This window comes from Dermacentor silvarum, chromosome 9, assembly GCF_013339745.2.
Source record: "Dermacentor silvarum isolate Dsil-2018 chromosome 9, BIME_Dsil_1.4, whole genome shotgun sequence".
NCBI lineage: Eukaryota > Metazoa > Arthropoda > Arachnida > Ixodida > Ixodidae > Dermacentor > Dermacentor silvarum.
The window spans coordinates 118,129,521-118,153,151 of NC_051162.1; the positions used below are offsets into that span (position 1 = coordinate 118,129,521).

The 23,631-nt window shown below is 45.0% G+C and overlaps 1 protein-coding gene and 1 long non-coding RNA gene across 5 annotated transcripts in view; one reads left to right on the forward strand and one right to left on the reverse strand.

Annotated features, from left to right (window-relative positions):
• The window catches only part of LOC119464145 (zinc finger protein 182-like), a 99,956-nt gene that overhangs the window by 26,265 nt on the left and 50,060 nt on the right, over positions 1 to 23,631 (reverse strand). Inside the window, exons 2-3 of one of the 2 annotated variants that reach the window (XM_049656226.1) lie at positions 9,191 to 9,302; positions 5,057 to 5,674 (exon numbers count right to left, since the gene is read on the reverse strand). The exons of the other annotated variant lie outside the window; for it this stretch is intronic. Coding sequence (XP_049512183.1) covers positions 5,057 to 5,547 — 491 coding nt within the window. The 5' untranslated portion in view covers positions 5,548 to 5,674; positions 9,191 to 9,302. The remainder of the gene's footprint in view (positions 1 to 5,056; positions 5,675 to 9,190; positions 9,303 to 23,631) is intronic. 2 annotated transcript variants of the gene reach the window in all.
• The window catches only part of LOC125940265 (uncharacterized), an 81,892-nt gene continuing 62,765 nt past the window's right edge, over positions 4,505 to 23,631 (forward strand). For all 3 annotated transcript variants that reach the window (XR_007463494.1, XR_007463493.1, XR_007463495.1), the window contains exons 1-2: positions 4,505 to 4,552; positions 4,700 to 4,783. This is a non-coding gene — a long non-coding RNA (uncharacterized LOC125940265). The remainder of the gene's footprint in view (positions 4,553 to 4,699; positions 4,784 to 23,631) is intronic.

Genomic DNA, 23,631 nt, shown 5'->3' on the forward strand with positions numbered 1-23,631 from the left:
GATGGTGAAATCCAGTCTAGCCAACTGCTGAGCACTCAGTCAACGAAATTGTGCCTGAGAGGTTATACGTGGTCAAATACAAAACTTGTGAGGTGGTGTGTCACCTCAGTGCAAGCTCCACCAGTACGTGGCTCAATTCTGCATACTAAGTGCAGAGTCAAGACCAATGACTTCAAGACTGGCTTAGGCCAGTTCGAGCTTGGACTCGAATGATGTATTTCAAGGCTAAGGAGAGGTAACCCTTGTTTTTAGCATGTCTGAAGGGTTGATTCCTATGTCAAAGTCAATTTCGAAAACTCACCTTAGTTCTCCCTATGTTAATGGTGAGTTACATGAATTTAGTAAGACTTTTCCATTGATACAGTAAAATACCACTTGAACGAACATCAGTTAAACGAACTATTAAGTTGTACAAACTTTTTTTAAATCCCCCGCCGAAGCACCATTGGACTCAATGCTAATGCATTTCAGTTTAACGAAATATAGTGAAGAGTGCATTCCAGTTCTACGAACATATTTTGTGACCCCATCCAATGCCTCCCACATCATATTGATCACAAGTACAACCAAACATCCACATTGAATTTCTTCCACCAAACTGCACGTCAGTATTGCAACCTCTTGATCTCAGCATCATAAAAAATGTAAAGGTGCACTACAGGAACCGGATGTGCAGCGGGGCCCTGCTAAATCTGAGAATGCAGAAGCCTGACCCAGTTAACGTGCGACAGGCAGCAGAAATTCTCACAGGGGCTTGGTGGAGTGTGAGTAAAGCGACGATAGTAAGCTGCTGGCAGAAAGCAGGCCTAGTTGCTGCAAACTTACCTCTAGACGCTAATCTCCAAGACGAGGAGCACGACACTGATGACAGCACTGAACCCGGTGGCTGGAAGGAATTCTCTGAAAGACTGGGTATAAACAGTGCTTTGCCTTATGAGGACTATGTCACCTGTGACTCGCATTGAGACCTGTGCCACTCTGTCTACAGAAGAGATTGTAGCGAGCGTCCTACCTCAGGAAGAAGAGGAGGAGGAAGAAGTAACCCTTGTCGGGGAAGCACCAAGAATTTCAGCTAAAGAAGCCCTGATGTACTTGGAAAAAGCGAAAGTCTTTCGCTGCCCAGCAGAGTGTTGTGCCGGAGAAGGTTTATGAGAGCTTGGTCACAGTGACTCAATTCATGATCACTGTTCAGTTCAGTTTATTTCCTTAAAGGCCCCTTTTCAGGGGTGTTACATGTCCTAAGTGCAGCAAGAGATTACTGCATTCTTCAAAACATGCTAAATAAGCAGAAATTCACATTCAAATGAGCAGCATTGCAAATAAAAGGGTTCAAATTTCATTTTGACACCTGATGTTTTCTTTAGCTCCTGATAACAAGTTGCAACATAGCTATTTAAGTTCAGCAAACTTTCATTTTAACAAACTTTTTCCTGTGGTCCCTTGAAGTTCATTCAAATGAAGCTGCACTGTAGTTGGGGACCAACAGTCTGTACATATTCAGTTAGTATATCAAGAAGATTATGTAGCTGTTTACATTGTATATCAAGATTCCTATACATTGATCAGATTGTCATGTCATCAGCATAAATCAAGAACTCAGTGCTTGTGATGTCTTGCAGTCCCCATGCAGGACGAATGATGAACAGTACAGGGGCAAGAACAGAGCCATGTGGCACACTGTGGTTTGAAGTAGTGTTAGGATCCAATATGAAAACAATCCACATCCGCAGAAATTGTTCTCGGACACAAAAGTATGTGTACCACTTTTGTTACCTGCCGTGGGAGACAAAAGTGTTCCATGTTTCAAAAATTACCTAGATTATGTTCCGCATTATTGTATGCATTGGTTGCATCAGTTGCCACCACCATCCACTAGTGGCTGTGAAGGGAGACAAGCAGGACACCATCTGGCAGGATAGACAGGCCATCCTCTGTGCCTAAGTACTACAATCTGAATCCAATCTGAGCTGATGGGTAAATTTAATTGTTATGCTCAAGCTCCCATGTTTTGTAATATGCATACATAGGTCATCATTATCTTCATCGACCAGTTGTGTCTGCTGCAGGACTGCAAGCTTCCCTCATATTTCTGCCTTGCATTAGCTAACTCCATTCTATGCCAGAAAAATTTGTTGTTTCAAATTACACCTCCTAATCCTCTGCTGCACATTACCACCCTCCTTTTCTCTGGCACCCATTTTGGTACTCTTATAGATTATCAGTTAACTGTTTTGCATATTATGTATGTTAACTCATATTTCTAATGTCATCTATTCGTTGTTAATATATCGGATATCATAAGTCATGCTGCACATCAAGTTTTCCTTTCCAGTAGCAAGTATTATCAGGGAAAATGTGGCACTGTATAAAGGACAGAGTGTACAGTAGCAATGCAAAGTAAGTGATGGTTGACTGGCTGCAAAATGGGATACATATGCAAGTGCTAACCCACTTTTTAAAAAGAAAATTCGCTGTATATTGGGATTACAAGCCAATCTTACAACTTCATAATAGGAGTGTGCGAATATTCAAAATTTCTGATATGAATAGAATAGTCTTTGCTTTTCAATTCATATTCGATTCAAGAATTCCCTATTTGAAGTTGTTGTCGAATAGAATATTTGTTCTAGTTTGTCGTAACTGCATTAAATGGCAATAAACGACCTTACAAGTGCCATCACATTAAATATCTGTAAGCATTCAGCACAATAAAATGCTAATGAATTGAAAGATTACATGATATTAGTGAAAGCATTGAAATATCGATACTTAAAAAACCCATTCACAAAAGTCTTTTATTTAGTGCGCTGAAACATATGCTAGATAGCATAGCAACATGGAAACTAGATAGAAACACAGCAGCTAAATACTTGAATGAAGCAAGGTTGTGCATATATGCAAGACAATAAAAAGCTTAAACATCATAATAATGAAAAGATGTCCAAACACTGGCACATGTATAGAACGTGCAGGCAACAAAAATACGAGTCCTACAAAAAAATCTCGGCACAAATCGGGTGCGGGCAAGAAGATAACCCAGGAGTAGAGTTCAAGTGCGAAACTGACACAGGAAACAGAAAACCAGACAAACGCCAACTAGTGAGTATATTATTAAGAGAAAGCGTATACAGGGTCCATTATAAAAGTAATGCGCATTTTCTGGGGAAAATTATTTTTTGATCGGACCTGTACAAATGGTTAAAATTTTTCAAAATACTCTCCCCCTGTATCAATACATTCGCGCAGACGTGTCTGCCATGCCTGGAAGGCAGCCTGAAAGTCCTCGGCGGTAATGTCTCTCAGGAACGTTGTAACATGCTTTTGGATGTTTTCCCACGGTCTCCCAATGCTTGCCTTTCAGCTCTCTCTTCAGCCGGGGAAACAAAACAAAGTCGCACGGTGCCTAGTCGGGACTGTAAGGGAGATGGGGGACCACCGGGGTGTTGCTCCGGGCCAGGAAGTTGGCAAAGCTTCGCGCAGACCTCGTGCATTTGCAGATCTTCTGTCACTATCCCAGGTACCGCAATGTGGACATTTGCTGGATGCTCAATCGACGGTCGGAATGCAAAACTTCGCGCACACGATACCCGTTTTCGTCTGTTCTGGCCCTTGTTGTGCGTCCAGAACGGTGTGCGTCGACGACCTCCTCCTGGCCCTCCTTGAATGCCTTGTGCCATCTCCTGCACTGTGACCTTGAAATGCAGTCGTCCTTGAAGGCCTCTTGAAGCATCTGGAATGTTTCGATTGCATTCTTTCCAAGCTTCATGCAAAACTTGATAGTGTATCGCTGTTCAAGCAAACGCTCCATCGCGCAGTGTTACTAAGTCGAAAAAAGAACACCTCACGCGCAGGCATGTCTTTCCGCTCACACTGCTCGGAGCAAACTGGTGACCGGCGGCATTGGAAGGGCAGGACCTTCACCACATTGCACACCGTTTTTACCGCACTGCCATGAATAGTCGCATCACAATAAAATCATGCGCATTACTTTCATAATGAACCCTGTATATACACTCGGATTCTATAAAAAAAATAAGAAACACATGAAACGAGAAGTTTCACAAATGCACCACTGTGCAGCAAGTGTGCTCAGGAAAGTCAATTCTTTGACAAAAAATGCTCCGACGCAACTTTTACACATGAACCCTGTTGACTTTAAATTTTTTCTGCTTCAACAATTTCTCGTGTGCACTGGCTTGGGGAGCTGTAGATTACTGAGCTTTCTGAAAGTATGAAAAACATTCAACAGCTTCTCATATTATTGGATGCACAGGCAATCCTTCAGTGCGGACTTTCGCGAGAAGCTTCGAGGACACAAAGGGTACTGAAATGGCTCCTTGCCTGTGTGGATGTGCACGTGATTCTTTAGTGTGGACTTGTCCAAAAAGCTCCAAGGACACGAAGCGCACTGAAACAGTTACACTTGTCGATGTGCAGGTGAACCTTTAGTGCAGACTTCTACGAGAAAGTTCAAAATCATGAAGGGCACTGAAGTAGCATGTCACCTGTGTGGGTGCGCAGGTGTTGGTTCAGATGAGTCTTTTGTGAGCAGGTATGATGGCATGCAGGACACTGAAATGACCTCTTGCCGGTTTAGATTACTTTTTTTTAGAATCTTTGAGGGTATGCAGGGCATTGAAATGGCCTCTCACTTGTGTGGATCTGCACATGTTTATTCAGTGTGGACTTCGTCAAAAAGCTCTGAGGGCATGCAGGGCACTGAAATGGCCTCTCGCCTGTGTGGGTGCGCAGGTGTCGGCTCAGATTACACTTTTGTGAGAAGGTCCAAGGACATGCAGGGCACTGAAATGGCCTCTCGCCTGTGTGGATGCGCATGTGATTCTTCAGTGTAAGGTCGTTTGAGAAGCTCTGAGAGCACGTAGGGCACTGCAATGGCCTCTTGCCTGTGTGGGTGCGCAGGTGTCGGTTCAGACTGCACTTTTGTGAGAAGCTCTGAGGGCATGCAGGGCACTCAAATGGCCTTTCGCCTGTGTGGACGCGCAAATGAATCTTCAAAGTAGACTTGCGTAAGAAGCTCTGAGGGCATGAAGCGCACTGAAATGGCCTCTTGCCTGTGTGGATGCGCAGGTGATTTTTCAGTGTAGAATTCTCCGAGAACCTCTGAAGGCATGAAGGGCACTCAAATAGCCTTTCGCTTGTGTGGATACGCACATGAATCTTCAGTGCAGACTTGTGTGAGAAGTTCTGAGGGCATGAAGGGCACTGAAATTGCTGCTCGCCTGTGTGGGTGCGTCGGTGTTGGTCCAGATTAAAACTTCGAGTGAACCTCTGAGGGCATACAGGGCAGTGAAATGGCCTCTCACCTGTGTGGGTGCGCTTGTGTCGGTTCAGATTACACTTTCGTGAGAAGCTTTGAGGGCATGCAGGACATTCAAATGGCCTCTCACCCGAGTGGATGAGCATGTGATTCTTTAGTGTCAACTTTTTTGAGAAGCTCCACGGGCATAACGGACAATCAAATGGCATCTTGGCTGTGTGGGCTGCAGGTGCTGCTTCAGCTTGATTGTTCGCAAGCTCCAAAGGCATTCAAATGGTGACTGCCCTGTACGGAACGTGGTGCATGCTGCAGATCACGTTTATCTGTTTCATAAGCACAGGAGTTACAGTGATGGCGGTATCCTTGATGACTGCACCATTCTCAATTGCTTGACAGCTGGAATGCCTCAATGCTGCACCAAGAAAACAAGACAGGTTAATTGAGTAATGCTTCTCAAGTCAAACAAAAATGTAATTACAAAATGGCAAAGAAATGAAAGAACATAGATACTAGGGTTGAATATCACGTTTTTCTTCATTCAATAAGCCTTGATGGCAATTTCGGATCAGACCAAAGAACAGCCAGACAATTTTGATTTGCCCAATATATTTTTGTTTCCTCAATGACCAAGTTTAGGAAATCTAAACATAATTTTGCTTAAACATTTTTTAAATTGTAAAACGACATAGCAAAGGACTAGGAGTATAGTATTAGTGCAAGCTTCTGTTGCAACCAACCGAATATTCAGTAATACCATCATCGGCATTGGTGACCAAATTAAGCAGCATTTCGTCTCGAACTAGGAGTCACCATATGGTGTGTCATGGTAGACTGTTACATTTTTGTAATGTATTTATAGATACTGAAAACTCACAGGAATCTAGGCAGGAGTGAATACACAGAAAATGTAAACAGGTAAACAATCCAACTAATAGATTTCTCCACAATTCTAATTTCAACAATGCTCATAGGCAATTCTTTACAATCTCTGCCTAATAAAAAATTATATCTATGTATATCATTCATGGCAATAGCTCCTGTATTATTCTTCTGTGGTTTTGATGAGCGTCCTCTGGAGAAATGGAACACAGGTAAAGCGATTTAGTAATGTTGGACGTCATGGTATATTAAATACAAGAGTTTCAGCTCGTTTGGTCCCTCTTCACTGGTGAAGAGTATTCAGCATCTGCGACACACTAACAGTAGTTTTGTAGTGATTGCAGATGAACCAAACTGCTATTCGCTGCAATCATCCTAATTTAGCAATTTTATTTTTGCGTACGGATACCACGAAGCTAATGCACATTCGAGGAGAGGTCTGACAAGCGTAGCGAACGCTGTAAGCTTTACCCGTATGGGAGCTTCTGAATGTTTGCGACGAAGGTCCCATACAGTTCTCGAAGAGCTTACACAAATGTTTTCAACGTGCTTGTCCCATCTCATGTTTTCCATAATCGTTACCCCGATGTATCAAAAGGCAGAAACATATTAAGTATAGTGTTGCAAATGAAATACAGATATTCTAAAGGTGTCTTCTTGCTGCTTCTCTTCATAACAGAGCACTTATAATTGTTTAAGTTTATTTCTCACTCTTCACACCAGTGGCCAACCTTATGAAGGTTATTGTTGAGGCTAGTTTGATGCGTCCGTGAAAAGCATTATTTCAAATCGGAATCAACTATACTTACTAGTCATTGACATGTATTAGGAAGAGAATGAGTCCCAAGACCCCTGTGGTACGCCTGACGTCACAAGAAGTGTCTAAGAAATACAATTGCCAACCACAACGTACTGAGCATGGTTTTCGATGCAGGCTCTGATAAAATGTATATGCTTGGCGTCTATCACACTGCATAAAGCTTATACAGAACTTTATAACAAGGTGCTTCATTAGGCCTTGACAAAGTCTAAATCCACTGCGTCTAATTGTTTCCTGTTATAAAATATGAAGTCGTGATATGTGGTAATGAGTTGAGTGAATGTCAACAAGTCTTCCCGAAAACCATGCTGGACTTCAGACAGCAAGTTGTTCCCATCTAGCAATTCTTTAGGGTGCTGACAGGTCATGCGCTTTAACATTTTGCAGCAAACTGAGGTCAGTGAGAGAGGATGACAATTTTACACTTTAAAGAGGGATGCGGAGCTAAAATCACCAATTTTCGCCGGAAAAACTCATTTTATAATTTTGGTTATTTTGAATTCCTAGACATGTAAAGAAACTCATCACCAAGTGTGGTGGCACTCTGGGCCATAGGAAAGAAAATGAATTCTCGTGACGGTGGTGCGCGTTCGCTGTAGAGAGCATCCATGAACGCTGTATTCAAGATGCGACGAGAGAGCGAGCCAGAAATTCGAACATGGCGTGAATGCCCGTGTTAGAAAGTTCGTTATTTGCGCATTTTAATCATGGGAGACCGTCCATCGAGAGTATATTAGACCACAAAGTAAAAACTAATAAAGCAAAGCATATTCTGGATGCGGTGCCCATGTATGCGAGTGCAGACAAGGGCATTGAACTGCTTTAGGGCTGAAAATAGTGAACTCAATTTAAAGCAAGTGCCACAGACCCGGTTCGAATTGAAGAGGAGGGTCCAACATATGAAGCAGGGCACTTGGATTAATTAAATTTGGTCTTAATTAAATAGTGTGTTCTAAAATGATTGATCTCATTTCTATCAGTTTGCACTTTTTGGCCAAAGAACACATTTAGGAAAACTATCATTTCTAAACGGCTGTGCCAAAACCTGCTTTCAATGCAGTGTCTGGGCGGAAATTTTGTCAGGAACAAGATGAGGTATTTTTTATATTTGTAAAGCTTTATTAACACAAAAAATCATTACATATCAGACCTATAATCCCACCAACAAAAAAATTACCTAGCCTCAAAGTGATGACATTGTTACAGAAATGTAATGAAAAACACAGGACTAGCCTTTTCCCTAAACCCCCTAGGAGGTATCTAACAAAAACATCAGCAAGTCTGGATTATTTCTAAAATGATAGTTTTCCTAAGGTGACATGCCTAGTGGTCCATATGACAGCCATAACTTTTCTATTTGATCTGTATAAATGAAATTTAGAATTTGTATTAAAACAAGATCTTTATAGATAAGCGCGCAATGGTTCAAAAATTAAATTTCAGGCCAACATTATTCTTAAGGGCTGATCTAACTTTGGTATAGGTACAATTCGAGTTTTCTAATCAGTAGAAACTTCACAATAAATTAACGATGCACTAAATACATATAATTATAGTAAATCTATTCCTATCTTTTTCCGTCGCCGTTACAATACCTTGCGGACATTTTTTATATTTTCACTTAAGACTTGCACTCACAGAGCATTAAAAAAAAATCGATGTTGCAGTCAGCTCTAAAGAATTTTTTTTAAAGTGACAATTGGCTTAAAAGAAGGTGTTGGTCTTTGGATAGATCCTTAAACCAAGACAAATATTTCTTTGAGTGCGAAGTTTTCTTTTTGAGACATTCGAATGGTTTTCATTTGTAGATTTCTGCTACTTTCAGGTTAATGCACACTTTTCTTTCACAAATCTTTCAGTGCCTTTAGGGACTTCCACATAACTCGTTTGCCAACAGAAATTTGTACACCATCTTGGCAAGTGTTACCGTTAAGACTTTGTTTACGTTTTCATTCAGCTGTGCAGCCTTGAACACAGAAGTCACAATAGCAATATAAGTCAAGGCGGCATTATCAAAATAGTGATAGCACAGATCGTTAGGTGTGCCCAGTGCAATGCAAAAAAAAATTGTGCAACATGTGCAATTTTAAGCGGCGACATGCATCACAATGCTGCGCACACCGGTTATGCCCTAAGTAGAGCGCACGAAGTGTTAGATGAGAAAGCATCCATATGCCGCCAAGTCACCTAGGTATTTTAGAAATAAGTACCACCTGTATGAGTTGCGTTCCACCAAGTACATCTCTGCGAGGAGGCTATTTTCCGCTACCGTGCATGGAAAGAACGCCTGTCACGGTGTGGCTGGACTCGTGCGGGTGGCACAACCTGGGGTCCGGAAATGCCGCCTCCGCATGAGATGGTCTCCAAACTTAGCAGAAACCTCGAGAATGGGGCCCTCCTTCATGCAACTGCTACAGCCATCAAAGTGAATCATCAGCAGAAGTCAGTAGACTGAATGGAAGTCAGTGCCACGTGTGCCAGCAATTAAGTCGCCGTATGCGTGAATGTGTGTCGACGATCAGTGAAGCAGACATGACTGCTGCTAGCCGAGTGGCGGTAATTGAATGTTTTTAAGTAATAACTTCTGAGGACATGCAATAAATTTGTTCGAGAAACACCAGCAGTGTCTAGTTTGTTCTCTCTTGCATTGCATTTCAGGAAACAAAGTAGAAAACACATTCAGCATTCTAGCCACAATAAAAAAACCCAGGTAAACCTTTCTACACACTTGTGGCAACCATTGCTTTTTTTTTATAGAAAGAGTAAACGTTAACAAACAAAAACAAGTCCTCGGGAGACTCGCTTCTCGGGGGACATAATATAGCACCCATGTTCTACCTGGCATAAGCAAACTTCGATCCCAATATTTTTTTTTTTTAATTTGAGCTGGATTTCTTTTGAAACTGAGTTACAGAAAAACTTGTTTTGTAATTTTTTTAATGATCTTGTATATTTTGTAGGAACACAATATTATTGTAGTAAGCAGTAGCGGGATGCTCATGGAGCCACCATCAAATTTTTTGTGTGTGTGTGCTGGGAACACTCGTTGGGAATAAAATTTTCCAATTCGGTGCAGTTGAAATATGCCTACATAACATAAAGAAATCCAGACAACATAAAAATATCAAGTGGAGATGCACGTTCGCTCTCTGGAATCATCCCAGTTTAAAATCTTTGGAATGGCAACGAGTCCATTCCGGCTAAATGTCAAATCTTTGGAATGGCAACGAGTCCATTCCGGCTAAATGTCACTCAGCGACAACACCTGATGTCTGTGAACGTCAGCTACAAGCGAACGCCAGGTCACTAGTTGAATCTTTCTACATATGCCATCTCATTAGACCTGCTACACAGGAAGGAGCACGGCAACTCCACAGAGAAGCTAACATCCTCATTGAGTCTACAGGTATGTGGCTGAGGATATGGCCATCGAAATAGAAGACTCAGCATGAGCTCATTGCAGTAGCCGAGGAAACTGCAATTACTGCTCGGACGCATATGGGACCCGGTGACACACGTTTTGACAGTTGCCTCAAAGTGTATATTGTGAGTGCCTCTTGTAAAGTATATGTAATATGGGCAACCAAATTAATGGGCCTCATGCGAACCTTGAAGACAAAAGGACTGGAAGACAAAGCAGACACACTTAATCAGTGTCATTACATGTAGATGAAGGTATTTTAGAACCACCTCCACAACCGGGAAGGCCATGCGCTAGAGCATGAAGAAGGCACATACGCCAGCTCTATTCAGCAGGTAGATGTGCTGAATAGTGCGAGACAGGAGACATGTGCTGTCTGTTGCAAGAACTGCCAGCTGACATTAATTAAACCTTTTAGAGCGCAGCTCTTAGACGCCTGTTCCTGCATTGACGGTCGGCGTGACTCATAACCGAGCGCAGCGAAGGGTAAAGAGCAAGCGCAGTGGGGGATGAAAGAAAGGCAATAGTGAAGAGAGCGAGAGGAGGAAAATGGACAAGGAAAGGGGAGTGCAGCACGAGACATGCTCCACGGCAGCGATCCGCTGTGCATGCACTAATTCACCTGCGCCGCCTCCACTATATATGCTCTCTGTGCGAGCCACGTGCACCTGCGTTATTTTTGAACAATGAGCGACGCAATAGTGACAGTGCTTCGTCTGCAGACACTGCTAAACAAGCTGCATGAGCAGAATAACAGATGGTTGAGTCTTATTCAATTGTGGAAATTGGATGTTCTGGTGGTAAAGTCGAAAGACGCGGCTTTTCTTCCTACCGTTACCTGTCCAGACTAAGTAGCTGCTCACTACTAAAACTAGACTTTAGCTTTTTACTGCTGGATTTGTCAAGCTTTTCTAAAGTTTATATCTGGGCTATCCCATTAATAGGTCTCGCACCAACCTTGAAGACAAAAGGACGTCAGCACAATCCAGAGAAAATTTCAAGAAGTAGAGCACTAGAACATGAAGACAAGGCAGATGCACTCAATCACTGTCGTTACATGTAGATGAAGATAATTTAGAACAACCTTCGCAACCGGGAAGGCTATGTGCTAGAACATAAAGAAGGCACATACGTCAGCTCTGTCCAGTACAAAATGCTGAGTGCGCATTGGACAAGCATGGCAGCTGCTGGCACAATCTCGCTCTCCAGGATAAATATTCTCCATCAGCAGAGTGGCTCCTGGACTGCCAATCTGTTGGTTGAGTTCAAATTCTTCCAGCAGAATGAGAACTTTTCTGTGGAATTTCCATGCAAATTATTTTGGTATTCTAGTGATGTGCAGAACCAGCAAACATCAAAACGATCAGGGGAGTTATATGTCTCCTCTCATAATAATATTTTTGCACAGGGCAGCAATCATAGCATGCTTCCGACAAAATGAATTTTCACACACGTCACTAGAGTATTGTTCTTACACCGTGCACTAGAGAAATATACTCGAAGGCTAGCTGCAGAACTGCCAGCACCATAGTTGAACCAATTAAGGAACGAAATAACCAAATGAATTTTAACACCTGGCGCAAAAAGTCTCATTACAGGTGCTGTGAATGACGATAGTTAAAACCGCGAATAAAGTGCGTAAAGACGGCACTTCTTCATTTAAATTCAGCTACACTGAATTTTAACCTTTTTGCTAAGTGCTACCAACCGATTTTCTTTTTATTCGGAAGACGCGTAAGGATATAACTTCACCCCGTTTTCCCATTCCCCCTTTTCCCTAACGTGGGCCAGCGAGCCATCAACATGCATAATAAAGTTTTTTTTTTTTTTTCCCGTAACATTCCATTTGCGGTAAAAGCGCATGTAAAATTTCCATTGTTTTCGCTAGTAATTTGTCCACTTCTTCAGCGAGTTCAAGGTAGCTTTTTTCGACTTCAATCATGCAGAGCGAACTCTGTGGTATCCCGAAACGAGCGGGCGACATCCTTTATCTTGCCGATTGAGATCGCTTGCAACATACTAACTAGAGAAGGCGGTGCGTTTAGAACTACCGATACTCACGCTTGTCATTTGCCACAGTAGGTAGGGAGCATCAATCTTGGAGACAGCAGACCAAAGCGACACACCAAATCAGGCGCCGAAAAACACGTGCGACAAAACAACGGTGAGCAGATGATGATGACGATGTAACCGCTGCCCATTGAAGTGGCGTGCTTCATAGAGTGGCGCCTTTAGCACACTCTAGGCGCCCTCTAGATTTTTAAAGCTGGTTAAATACTGCAAAAGTGATTTTGTAATCCAGAAACGCGTCATAGGAGTCAGGTTTTCGACCTCACTTTATGACGCCGACCAGAATAGAATAGTGGCTATGGTATTCCACTGCTGAGCTCGAGAACCCGCGCCCAATCCCGGCCGCTTTGCAATGAGAGCGGAATGCAAAAAAAAAAGAAAAAAAATGCAAAAACACTCCTGTACCGCCAACCTCCGAAATTTGCGCACGCCTGTCAGCAAGCCCAAATCTCAGAGGTCATGCTACAGTGAATAGGTTGCAAGTTAGAGATCCGCACGTCAAAATTAGAACACCACGTGGTCATACTTGTTACGGAACCCTCTCTAGGGCGTAGCTCGTAATCAGATCCTGGTTTTCGACATCAAAAGCCTAGTTTTAGTTTTTTTATTTTAATTTAAACCAAGCAGAAGAGAAGTCATGTCTGCATAATGGAAATCTGAGATTGGCACAACTTTCGAAATACTAAGCCTTTCAATGTGCCACGAAATATGTTGAGGTTCAAGTTGAGTTTTCCCAAATTTCCATCTAGGCAGTTCCAGATGATATTAACTGCAGGGTCAACGTATCCTTTAGCAGGTTCCAGGCATTAATATCTTGAAACTGGTGCTAATGTTAGGATTTCTGCAGAGCAGACATGACCTTATTATGGTTTAAATTCAAGGTCACTAATTCAACCTGCGACCTAAAGTTAATCATTTGAAAGTTAAGCAGCGAATTTTTATAATACCCAAGCATTTGCAATTTTCCTTGCACATAATTTCCCACCTGAAATAGCAGAACATGGTGTTTTTTCGTGCGTGCTATAACAAAAATTATGCAAATGTAAAGCACATATTGGAATGTTAGAAGCAAAGCTTTCAAAAAAGTGCTCACTTAAATGTTTTAAACTAAATGAGAATTGAACAACTGCCTTTATTGTCACCCACAGAGTGTGTAACTTCATGCAATGTTTATGTTCATGCACCGTAGCGGTCACATATTTAATGTGATTCACTATTTGTGTTCATGCACTCTACGCCATTCACAGTCTAAGTCAAAATGCAAACAGCAATTAGATGAGAATGTACACTACAAGATGTAAATGACAGAGCAATGTCACGAGGACCAAGGTGATGTTTGTCGACAGAAGTGTACATGTTGTTCATGCAAATAAACAGATGACGTGTGTATTAAAGCTGAATAAAAGCAGTAGTGTATTGTGCTGCATTAAAGAAATAGAGTACTGTACATTTTCTTAAGCACACTGCCGCAGACAAAATGTGTATGTCCAATTGTTGAGAGAGAGAAAGGAGTAGGGAAAGGCAGGAAGGTTAACCAAGGACATACCCGGTTGGCTACCCTACGCTTGAGGAAAGGGAAAGGGGAAGATTAGATAAGGAGCGAGAAGCAAAATAATAGAGTCAGTCAGTCCCAGAGGAAGGTCCACTGTCACAAGCGCTCATAGAATCCAGTCGCCTTCAAGAAGTGCAGAAGGGCTTTTGTGGCCTTTCGCATGCAAGAATGCGTAAGCCATGGTCCCAGGATCTTTTGCTTTGAGAGCACTCTATTATCTAATAGGCTGAGTTGTGCTTGTGGAGCACGTCGTTGAGCGTCAAAGGATGGGCAATGACAAAGAAGGTGCTCTAAAGTCTCATCACACCCGCACAAACTGCACGCCGCACTGTTAGCCATTCCTATTAGGAATGAATAGGAATTTGTAAATGTGACGCTCAACCAAACGCGACACAGTAAAGTTGTTTCGCGATGGGATAGTCCAGGTGGCAGGCGAAGTTGCAAGTTAGGGTCGAGAGAGTGCAAGCGTGAGTTGCTGAAACCCGGGGAATTCCATCGTAGAAGTGTGATGTGGCGAGCAAGTGGTTGAAGTTGCTGCGCAGCATCCATTCTTGAAAGTGGTATAGGCACCCACTGATGTTTTTGATGAGACAAGCAAGCAGCTTCATCTGCGCTATCGTTGCCGACAATTCCGCAGTGGCTCAGCAACCACTGAAATACAATGTTGTGTCCTTTCTCGAGTGCGTGGTAATGAGCTTGCCTTATTTCATACACTAGCTGCTTGTGTAACCCATGAGGTAAGGCAAAGTGCAGAGCTTGTAGGGCTGCTTTCGAATCGCAGAAAATGGTGAAACGATTTGGTGGCTACTGGAGCATGCAATTGAGAGCACCTTGAAGAGCCGCAAGTTGAAATTATTACAATGGTGGGGACAAAGGTGCACTGATTGACACTTGCATAGGCAAGGGTCGAATTGCCAGTTTTGATTCAGCAGCATGGTTCTGTGCAAGACATTGTTTTAGTAATGTTGCAAACTAGATGTACAATCAAAATGTTCCTTAAGTGTATCCGCTTGCTCATGCGGTGCATTGCCCATGACATATACTGTACAAGCTGGTTTGCCCTTTAAGCCTGCGCACCCTGTTCTAGATCTTCTTTGTATCCGCGTACAAGATTATTGATGTAATGCATCTCAACCAACTATTCTTTTCTGCTGTCCAATGCACATGTCTCCTATTTGCTTTTCATTGTTTAAAGGCAATTAGATTTGCAAAGGTCGGGAACCTTGTAAAGAAATCCCAGGCCTTATGCTATCTTTTCAAACTAGTTTGCATTCATCATCTCACCAAGGCTTTGGCTGACTCAAGTGCTTGACTGAGGCATGGTTTCGCATGCAGCAATAAGTATATGGTCGGTTAGGTATACAAGTCAATTCCTCTATGTCGAGATGAATTGATACACGTGTCACGATGGAATGCTCTTTCGATTCATACCACTTTGCAACACATAGTCATCCTCACATCAGACATAGGGAACGTAAACCATTCAGCTCTCTAGAAACACCAGAAAATGATCGCTTCCATTTGAATTCTTAATCGCACGACATTGTAGGCATGGAAGGATGTAGAGCCTGTGTCAAGGTCCATTTAGGAATAGCTGCAATGCATGTAGCTGTAATAAATATGTTCCTTTCTATTAGGCAGACATGCTCCAAACGACATCAGAAGATTCTCAATAAGTTTGCCTCCAGCATTGCATTTTGAATATCGCCACGAATTGTGATAGATAAGCTCTCTGATAAATTTTACATGTGAAGAGAGCTGATGGGCCATATTTTCAAAATAAAAGCCTCCGAATTGCTGATCTAGTGGTATGCATAGGCTACAGTTATCTTGTTGAATAAAACTGCTCGAATTGCTACAGCTTGGAGTGGCATATAAAGGTTCACGTGTTAATTTGCAATGGACCTGTATACAAGGGCCACTCTAATCATTATTATGTATTTATCTAAGAAATTAATTTTTTAGGGTGAGGTGAGCCTTGTGAAGACAGAGCACCATTTGCTTCAGCTGGAATTAAATCTTCTGTATGTCACAAATGTTTTGTAAGCGACCTCTATCATTACATTTTGCTTGCCCTTCAGAAATAAAATGAAAATAAAACCAAGTGTTAAGTGTGGGGGGCACTCAAACTAGGCAGCGGGCTTGTCTGGAGCAGTCACTCACGACCCGACTTTTTTGGCATGCTCAGCAGCATTCTGCACTCTCGGCGCCAAGGCTGATGGGCCAGCCGCTACATGCACAGGCTCAAGCAAAGCTGGAAGGGCTCACATGGTTCCTTCGACACAAGTGTCAACTTATGCTAGCAGATCTTGACATTCTCTCAAAAAAGAAAGGCTTTTGGATTCAGCAGGCACTGCTTCCCAGAGTCATGAGAACCTGCTTCCATCGGCTCAGGTGGCGCACTGGAGTTGCGAGCTGGAGGAGGAGGTGGCTGTCTTTCCGTCATGGTTTCTATGAAACCTTACTTCTGTTACATGAGTAACCTCCAGATCGCACCACCACACCAGACTGAACTCCTTCTCTACGAGCCGTTCCCGGGCTTCTCGCCAGGCAGGCTAGGCCTCGCAGCCCCGAAGCAAAATGCTGATAGCGGTGTAACCTCAATAAATGTAGTCTCTTTGAAATCCTGTGTCTTCCATACAAACAATCAACATGGTGTCAGAAGTGGAACACAAACTACTTCCATAGGCTCATGCAGAGCTGGAGGGGCTGACAGATTGCTTAGAGGGGGATGGTTCCTCCCAGACAAGTGTCAACTTATGCTAGCTGATCTTGACCTTGTCTCAATAAAGAAAGGTCTTGGGGATTCAGCAGGCACTGCTCTCCAGAGTCAAGAAAACCTACTTCCATAGGCTCAAGTGGAGCACTGGAGGAGCTGGGATCTGGAGGAGGAGGTGACCGTCTTTTACGCACGGTTTCTATGAAATCTTCGTTGTTCCAAGACATACGTTTGCGGGAGGGCTCCTGGTGGAGGACGGCAAGGCTATAATGACAGCCCCTATCACCTCGAGATAGCACACACCAGCGCCAGCGAGCTGCATCGCCGTAGTTTACATTTTAAAACTGTGCATGTCTTCTGTGCAGTAAGAAAATATGTTTTTTTGAATTTGTAATTGAATTACCTTGTCTTTTTCTTTAATATGACACATGCTCCAGAATAGGCTGCATGTGGACCACTGAAGGTATGACAAATTCGCACAGTTGTCCAAGTTGGATTCATGTTCACAGCATTTTGCACACGCAAGTTTCCCACAGCAGGTATGTGAGCTACACCCATATCGCTTGCTTTTAAAGCATCTTCTTGGGTTCAGAATGAATGGCCTGACTGGACAGCTGAGGAAAGCCGAGGTGACATTCTCACACAAACACATTCTATTAAACAGGCCATGACACGGTCATCCAACTGTTCTCAGTTGCCTTTGTAACAGAGAGTAGAGGGCCCAATATGGTTATAAACACAAGAAAACTAGACTTTCAGCGCACATTTTAAACCGAAATTTCAATTTCAAATCGCTACCTCTCAACCGCACTCCCCGACAGCAACCGCCCTGACAGCAAAGCTTTGTGACCTGAGGAACTGAGGGACCACCTCTGTCATCTGTTTTAAACAAGTCCAGACCACGTCGGATGTCTTTCTCCACACGACCTAGCACCCAATGATACATAAACGGCATCGCCGCTGAATGCTGCCCGAATGGTGCCCGCAAAGAAACGACACGCATGCATGTGCAAAAGGAAACGATGCATGGAGGCCATGACGTATTTCCAGCTCCTTTACAGTTCTTCAAGCATGACCTTTCAGACCAGCGCCTGTACCCAAGAGAGCCTTTTTCAGGGGTGTCCATTCATTTCATCACCACTCCGTGTCACCAGATTGCATTACGGCTCAAGTGCAACATCGAAATATTTAAATACAACTTTTCTACTGCACGGAATGCACTCAAAATTTTGACCACTTGCTGTGGGATGTTCACTGTTTAACATGCACTGCATAATTTATGCACAAAAATTTGGTGTCATGGCCCCTTGAGGGTGAGGACTAGTTGGTGGGTTATTATCAACTAGGCTTCCCTTTATAATTGTTATGCACCGAACAGCAGCAAACACTTGGTCAAGCAGGTCATTTAAAATTATTGTCTCTCAATTAACAAATATCTCTCCAAGTAGATACTTCGAATACTGTATAAACTGCAGTGCAGTGTAATTTGCACTGCATCATCGGAGATTAAATTTACTTTTTCGAGTTTTGTTTTTTCTTTTTCCTTTGACTGTACTATGACCAGTATTTCTTCGATGCTGGTCTTCCTGCTTTATATTCGGAATCGACGGTACTCTCAATGCATGTTGCTATAGCAAAGGCAAGTCTCATGGTGCAAAGTATTGAGCATTCCTTTCTTTTGAAGTTCTTCAGCACAACCACTCTTCAATGGTCTATAATTTTTTTGAAGTTGGGAGAATGATTCATAGTATATATCGTGGGCATTTATTACGCACATCTTCCTCATCTGTATGTTACCACCATCATCCTCACACATTTACCTATCCTCCTCTTCGTCTGTATATGTGATCATCATCATCGCCTGTGTGCTGCGCTGGTTCGCTGACGAGCTCCCGGGCCTAATAAACGTCCTCCCAACCGAGATGTCACAAGTGGTGGAGTGTGCTTTTTGGTCCTACGTCTTCTGGCCGTCCGGTCTGCCTCTAGGAGCTTCGTTCAGGTCGCCGCTTGCGCCCACCGTCAGCTAGCATGCCGCAGGACGTGAAGCCTGGCACCCCTATTGCCACCATTCCAACATCGCAAGTGCCTCCTTCCTTTATCGTCAACAGCCCCCAGCGTGACCCCCATCTCTTCGCTGGTCTTCGCGGAGAGGATGTCGAAGTCTGGCTGGACGATTATGAGCAAGTCAGTTCCGCTAATCACTGGGATGATGTTAATAAACTCTGCCATGTCTCCTTCTATCTGTCTGGTGTGGCGAAGACGTGGTTCTTTAACCATGAGACCGACTTCACCAACTGGACTCTCTTCAAGCACCAGCTTCGTGAAGTGTTCGGCACACCGGCCGTTCGGTCCACTCTCGCCAAGAAAAGCCTCGATGCTCGAAAACAACACCTGGGCGAGTCGTACACCTCGTATATCGAGGACGTCCTTGCACTCTGCCGACGTGTGAATTATTCAATGTCGGAGTCAGACAGGGTACGTCACGTTCTAAAAGGCATTGGAACTCTTGCCTTCAATGCCCTCGCAACTAAGAATCCGGCTACCGTCACTGACGTCGTCACCACTTGTCAGCGTCTCGATGTGCTCGAGTCTGTCCGCCTACAGCCCGACATTGACGGCGCCCATTCTACGGTGGACCACGATCTACGAACACTGATTCGCGCGCTCATACGCGAAGAGTTGCAATCTATGGGGCTACCCTCACCTTCGTCGTGTCCCAGCCAACCTTTTGGTGGGCCATTGCGTGACGTTATCAGGGAAGACCTGGCGTCCTTGACCTGCGCTGTGCCAGTACATGCTCCTGTCCCTCACGTATTACCCACTACCGCACGACCGACATACACGCAAGTTGCTGCCAAGCCTCTCGGCCCTGTCACTTCTTACGTTGGCCACGTCCCCAACTTACACATCGGTTGCTACTGCGCCCACGGTTCACATCCCGTCGTCACCGCCACAGCTTTCATCAGCCGATCTGAGCTCACTTTCCCACGGCACACCGAACACCCCATACTTCCCCCCTTATCGTTCTCGTCCTATATGTTATTATTGCGGCTATCACGGTCACATATCACGTTTTTGCCGCAAGTGCCAGCAAGACGAGCGTCGGGGCTACGATATGTGTGAGCGCAATTTTTATAGTGGGGCCTCTTACCAAGGGCGGCAATACTCTTCACCTTCGCACTGCTCTCCATCTCCGCCTGCATCAGCTGAAGCACGCGGCGCGGCGCTTACTGTTCAGCCAGACGCCGTTCCCCATCGCCCTTCCGCCGCTCATCGTCACCACTTCAGCCTGCCTCACTTACCTCTACCGGTCGCGCGGAAAACTAAGCGATGCACTTTCCGGAGGAAAAACTGCATACACACATAAGACTGAAATTCCTCCAGCGCACCCATCCAATATGCTTCGTGCGTATGTTGAAGGAGTGCCCGTGGATGCTTTAGTGGATACTGGTGCCGCTTTGTCTGTTATGAATGCTCATTTGTGTTCCCGTCTAAAGAAAGTTATGACGCCTTACGAAGGTCCCACGCTGGTTCCAGCCGAAGGGAACTCTATTCGACCTTCTGCCTTCTGTACTGCGCGTGTACTTATTGATGACATTCTCCATCACATACAGTTTGCTGTGCTCTACCCGTGCTCTCACCAGCTGATTTTGGGATGGGATTTTCTATCTTCTGCTTCTGCTGCTATTTGTTGTGGGCAGCGTGTGGTACACCTTACCGACACCGAACACTTGCTTGGCGAAGAAACCCACACGCCGTTTCACCTGACCGCTGCGGAAGATACAGAACTACTCCCAGGACAAAAACAACTTGTTTCCCTCCTATCCAACGACATTCACCATGGTGACGTCTTGGTGTTCCCTTCTTTCCGTTGCCTTACTAAAGGCATAGCATTTACATCGGGAGTTGTTCGATTCCACAATGGATCTGCACTGGTCACTGCCACTAACGGAACACCCGAAAAAATCCTACTTCTGCAAGGCACAACCGTTGCTTGCGTCGCCGATCTGGAGCCTGTCTGCGTCTTGCCACTTACACCAGTCTCTTCTGGGGAGCCATATTCTGGTGTTTCTTCTTCGGCCACCGCCCTTACAGCAGTCATCAGCACCGACTTGAAACCCGCGCAGACACAACAGCTGCTGGCTTTGTTGAAAAAGCACACTAATTCTTTCGATGTCTATTCGTCGACGTTGGGCCAAACAACCGTTGCAGAGCATCGCATTCTGACAGACGACACATCTATTGTGCGGCGCCGCCCATACCGTGTGTCTCTAGCCGAGCGGAAAATCATCGAAGACAACGTCGCCGACATGCTGGAACGCAAGGTCATTCACCCATCAGCTAGTTCTTGGTCGTCTCCTGTTGTCTTGGTCCGCAAAAAAGATGGCTCCGTGCGCTTTTGCGTCGATTACCGGGCGCTCAATAAGATAACTCGAAAAGACGTCTACCCTATGCCCCGCATTGACGATGCCCTTGATTCCCTCCAAGGTGCGGAATACTTTTCCGGCCTCGATTTGCGTTCCGGTTACTGGCAAATCCCCATGCACGAAGACGATAAAGAAAAAACGGCGTTCGCAACCCCTGATGAACTGTACAAGTTCAACGTAATGCCTTTCGGGCTCTGCAACGCGCCCGCGACTTTTGAGTGCATGATTGACACCGTGCTGCGTGGCCTGAAATGGAAGACCTGCCTTTGTTATCTGGACGACATTGTCATTTTTTCATCGACATCTAATCAGCACCTGCAACGCTTGGATGAAGTTCTGACGTGCCTCGCCCGCGCTAGTTTTCAGCTGAACACCAAGAAATGCCGTTTCGCCAGCAAAGCCATTAAGATACTGGGTCATGTCATAAGCAGGGATGGCATTCAGCCAGACCCTGACAAGACTGCTGCAGTTCTTCGCTTTCCTCGTCCTGACAGACCCAAATACTTGCGTAGTTTCCTTGGCCTCGCCTCTTATTTCCGTCGCTTTATCCAGAACTTTGCCTCCATCGCAGCTCCATTACACAAACTACTAGCTTCTGGTGTGCCCTTTCTGTGGTCCCAGGAATGCGAATTAGCGTTTGCACGCTTGAAGGACGCCCTCACCCCTGCACCTGTGCTTTGCCATTTTGATGAGGCCGCACCGACTCTCCTACACACAGACGCTAGCGGCCACGGTATAGGTGCTGTTCTTCTGCAACGCGACAACTCTTCGCGAGAGAGAGTCATTGCATACACCAGCCGTGTACTCAGTGCTTCCGAAAAGAACTATACGATCACTGAGCAAGATTGCCGGGCTATTGTTTGGTCGATACAGAAGTTTCGGCCTTATCTCCTCGGCCGTCATTTCACCATCGTTACGGACCACCACGCTTTATGCTGGCTTTCCACGCTCAAGAACTTGTCTGAACGCCTGGGTCGCTGGATTTTACGCCTCCAAGAGTATGATTTCGAAATCATATGTACAAGTCCGGGAAGAAACATCTAGACGCCGACGCTCCTTCTCACTGCCCGCTTCCTACGGCCCCGCTCGACGCCTCTGCAATCGCTTCGCACGTCACCAGTTCGACCGACACTGCTACGGTTTCCTCCTTGGCCTCAATGTACCAACTGCCTTTCGACGATGATCAGCCACTCGCCTCTCATCAGCTGGCTGACCCGTACTGTCAACGCTTCATTGATCACCTCTTCTCTGGGGCTTCTCGTCCACCTAAAGCGCGCCTCCGTCGACAGCTCGCGCACTTTAAGCTGGACAATGGCGTGCTGTATCGCTGTATTTACCATCCTGACGGGCAACGCTGGGTGCCAGTTCTACCACGCTCTCTCCGACTTTGTGTCCTCAACGCCTTTCACGATGAATTGACAGCTGGCCACCTTGGGTTCCATAAAACCTATGACCGCATTCGAAGTCGTTTCTATTGGCCTGGCCTTTCTGCTAGCGTCGCCAGATACGTCGGTTCCTGCTCTCCCTGCCAGCATCGCAAGCTCCCAACATCTGCTCCTGTCGGCCAATTACAGCCGCTTCCGTGCCCCACAGCCCCGTTCGAGATTGTTGGGATCGACCTTTACGGGCCCCTTCCAGTCACTACTGCCGGCAATCGATGGATAGTGACTGCCGTCGACCATCTGACGCGCTACACTAAGACAGCTTCTGTGCTTACTGGCTCTGCTTCGGAAGTTCTTGAAGCCATTATTCTACGCCATGGTGCTCCTCGTGTACTGCTCAGTGACCGTGGAAAGGCGTTCCTTTCCCAACTGCTAAATGAAGTTCTTCGAACCTCCGGCACAGCCCACAAGACCGCTTCTAGCTATCACCCCCAGACTAACGGCCTGACCGAGCGGTTTCATCGCACCCTTGCCCACATGATCGCTGCTTATATTCAACCACACCACAAAAACTGGGATGTTCTTTTACCATTCGTCACTTTCGCCTATAACACGGCTGTGCAGTGCACAACTGGCTACTCGCCATTTTACCTCGTTTATGGACACTCCCCTACTTTCTTTCTGGACGTTTCATTCTTCAACTCCAAGGCTAATACATTTCTATCCCATCGTGCGAAGAGTACATTTCCCGACTCGACCACTGTCGCCAGCTCGCTCACCTGAACACAGAGGCCAGACAACAAGACCGGAAAAAATATTTACGACGAATGCCATCGCGTTGTATCTTTTCGACCTGTTGACGAGGTCCTGCTCCTGTTCGCACCCCTGGTTTATGCGAAAAATTCCAGCCACGGTTCATCGGGCCGTACATAGTCCTTGGACAGACTTCGCCTGTCAACTATCGCGTCACTCCTGTTGACGCCCCCACAGACCGCCGTTGCCGCAATACCGAGGTTGTCCACGTCTCCCGCACGAAGCCCTTCACGCGGCGAGCCTCGACACCTTGACGGCCGGCCAGGATGG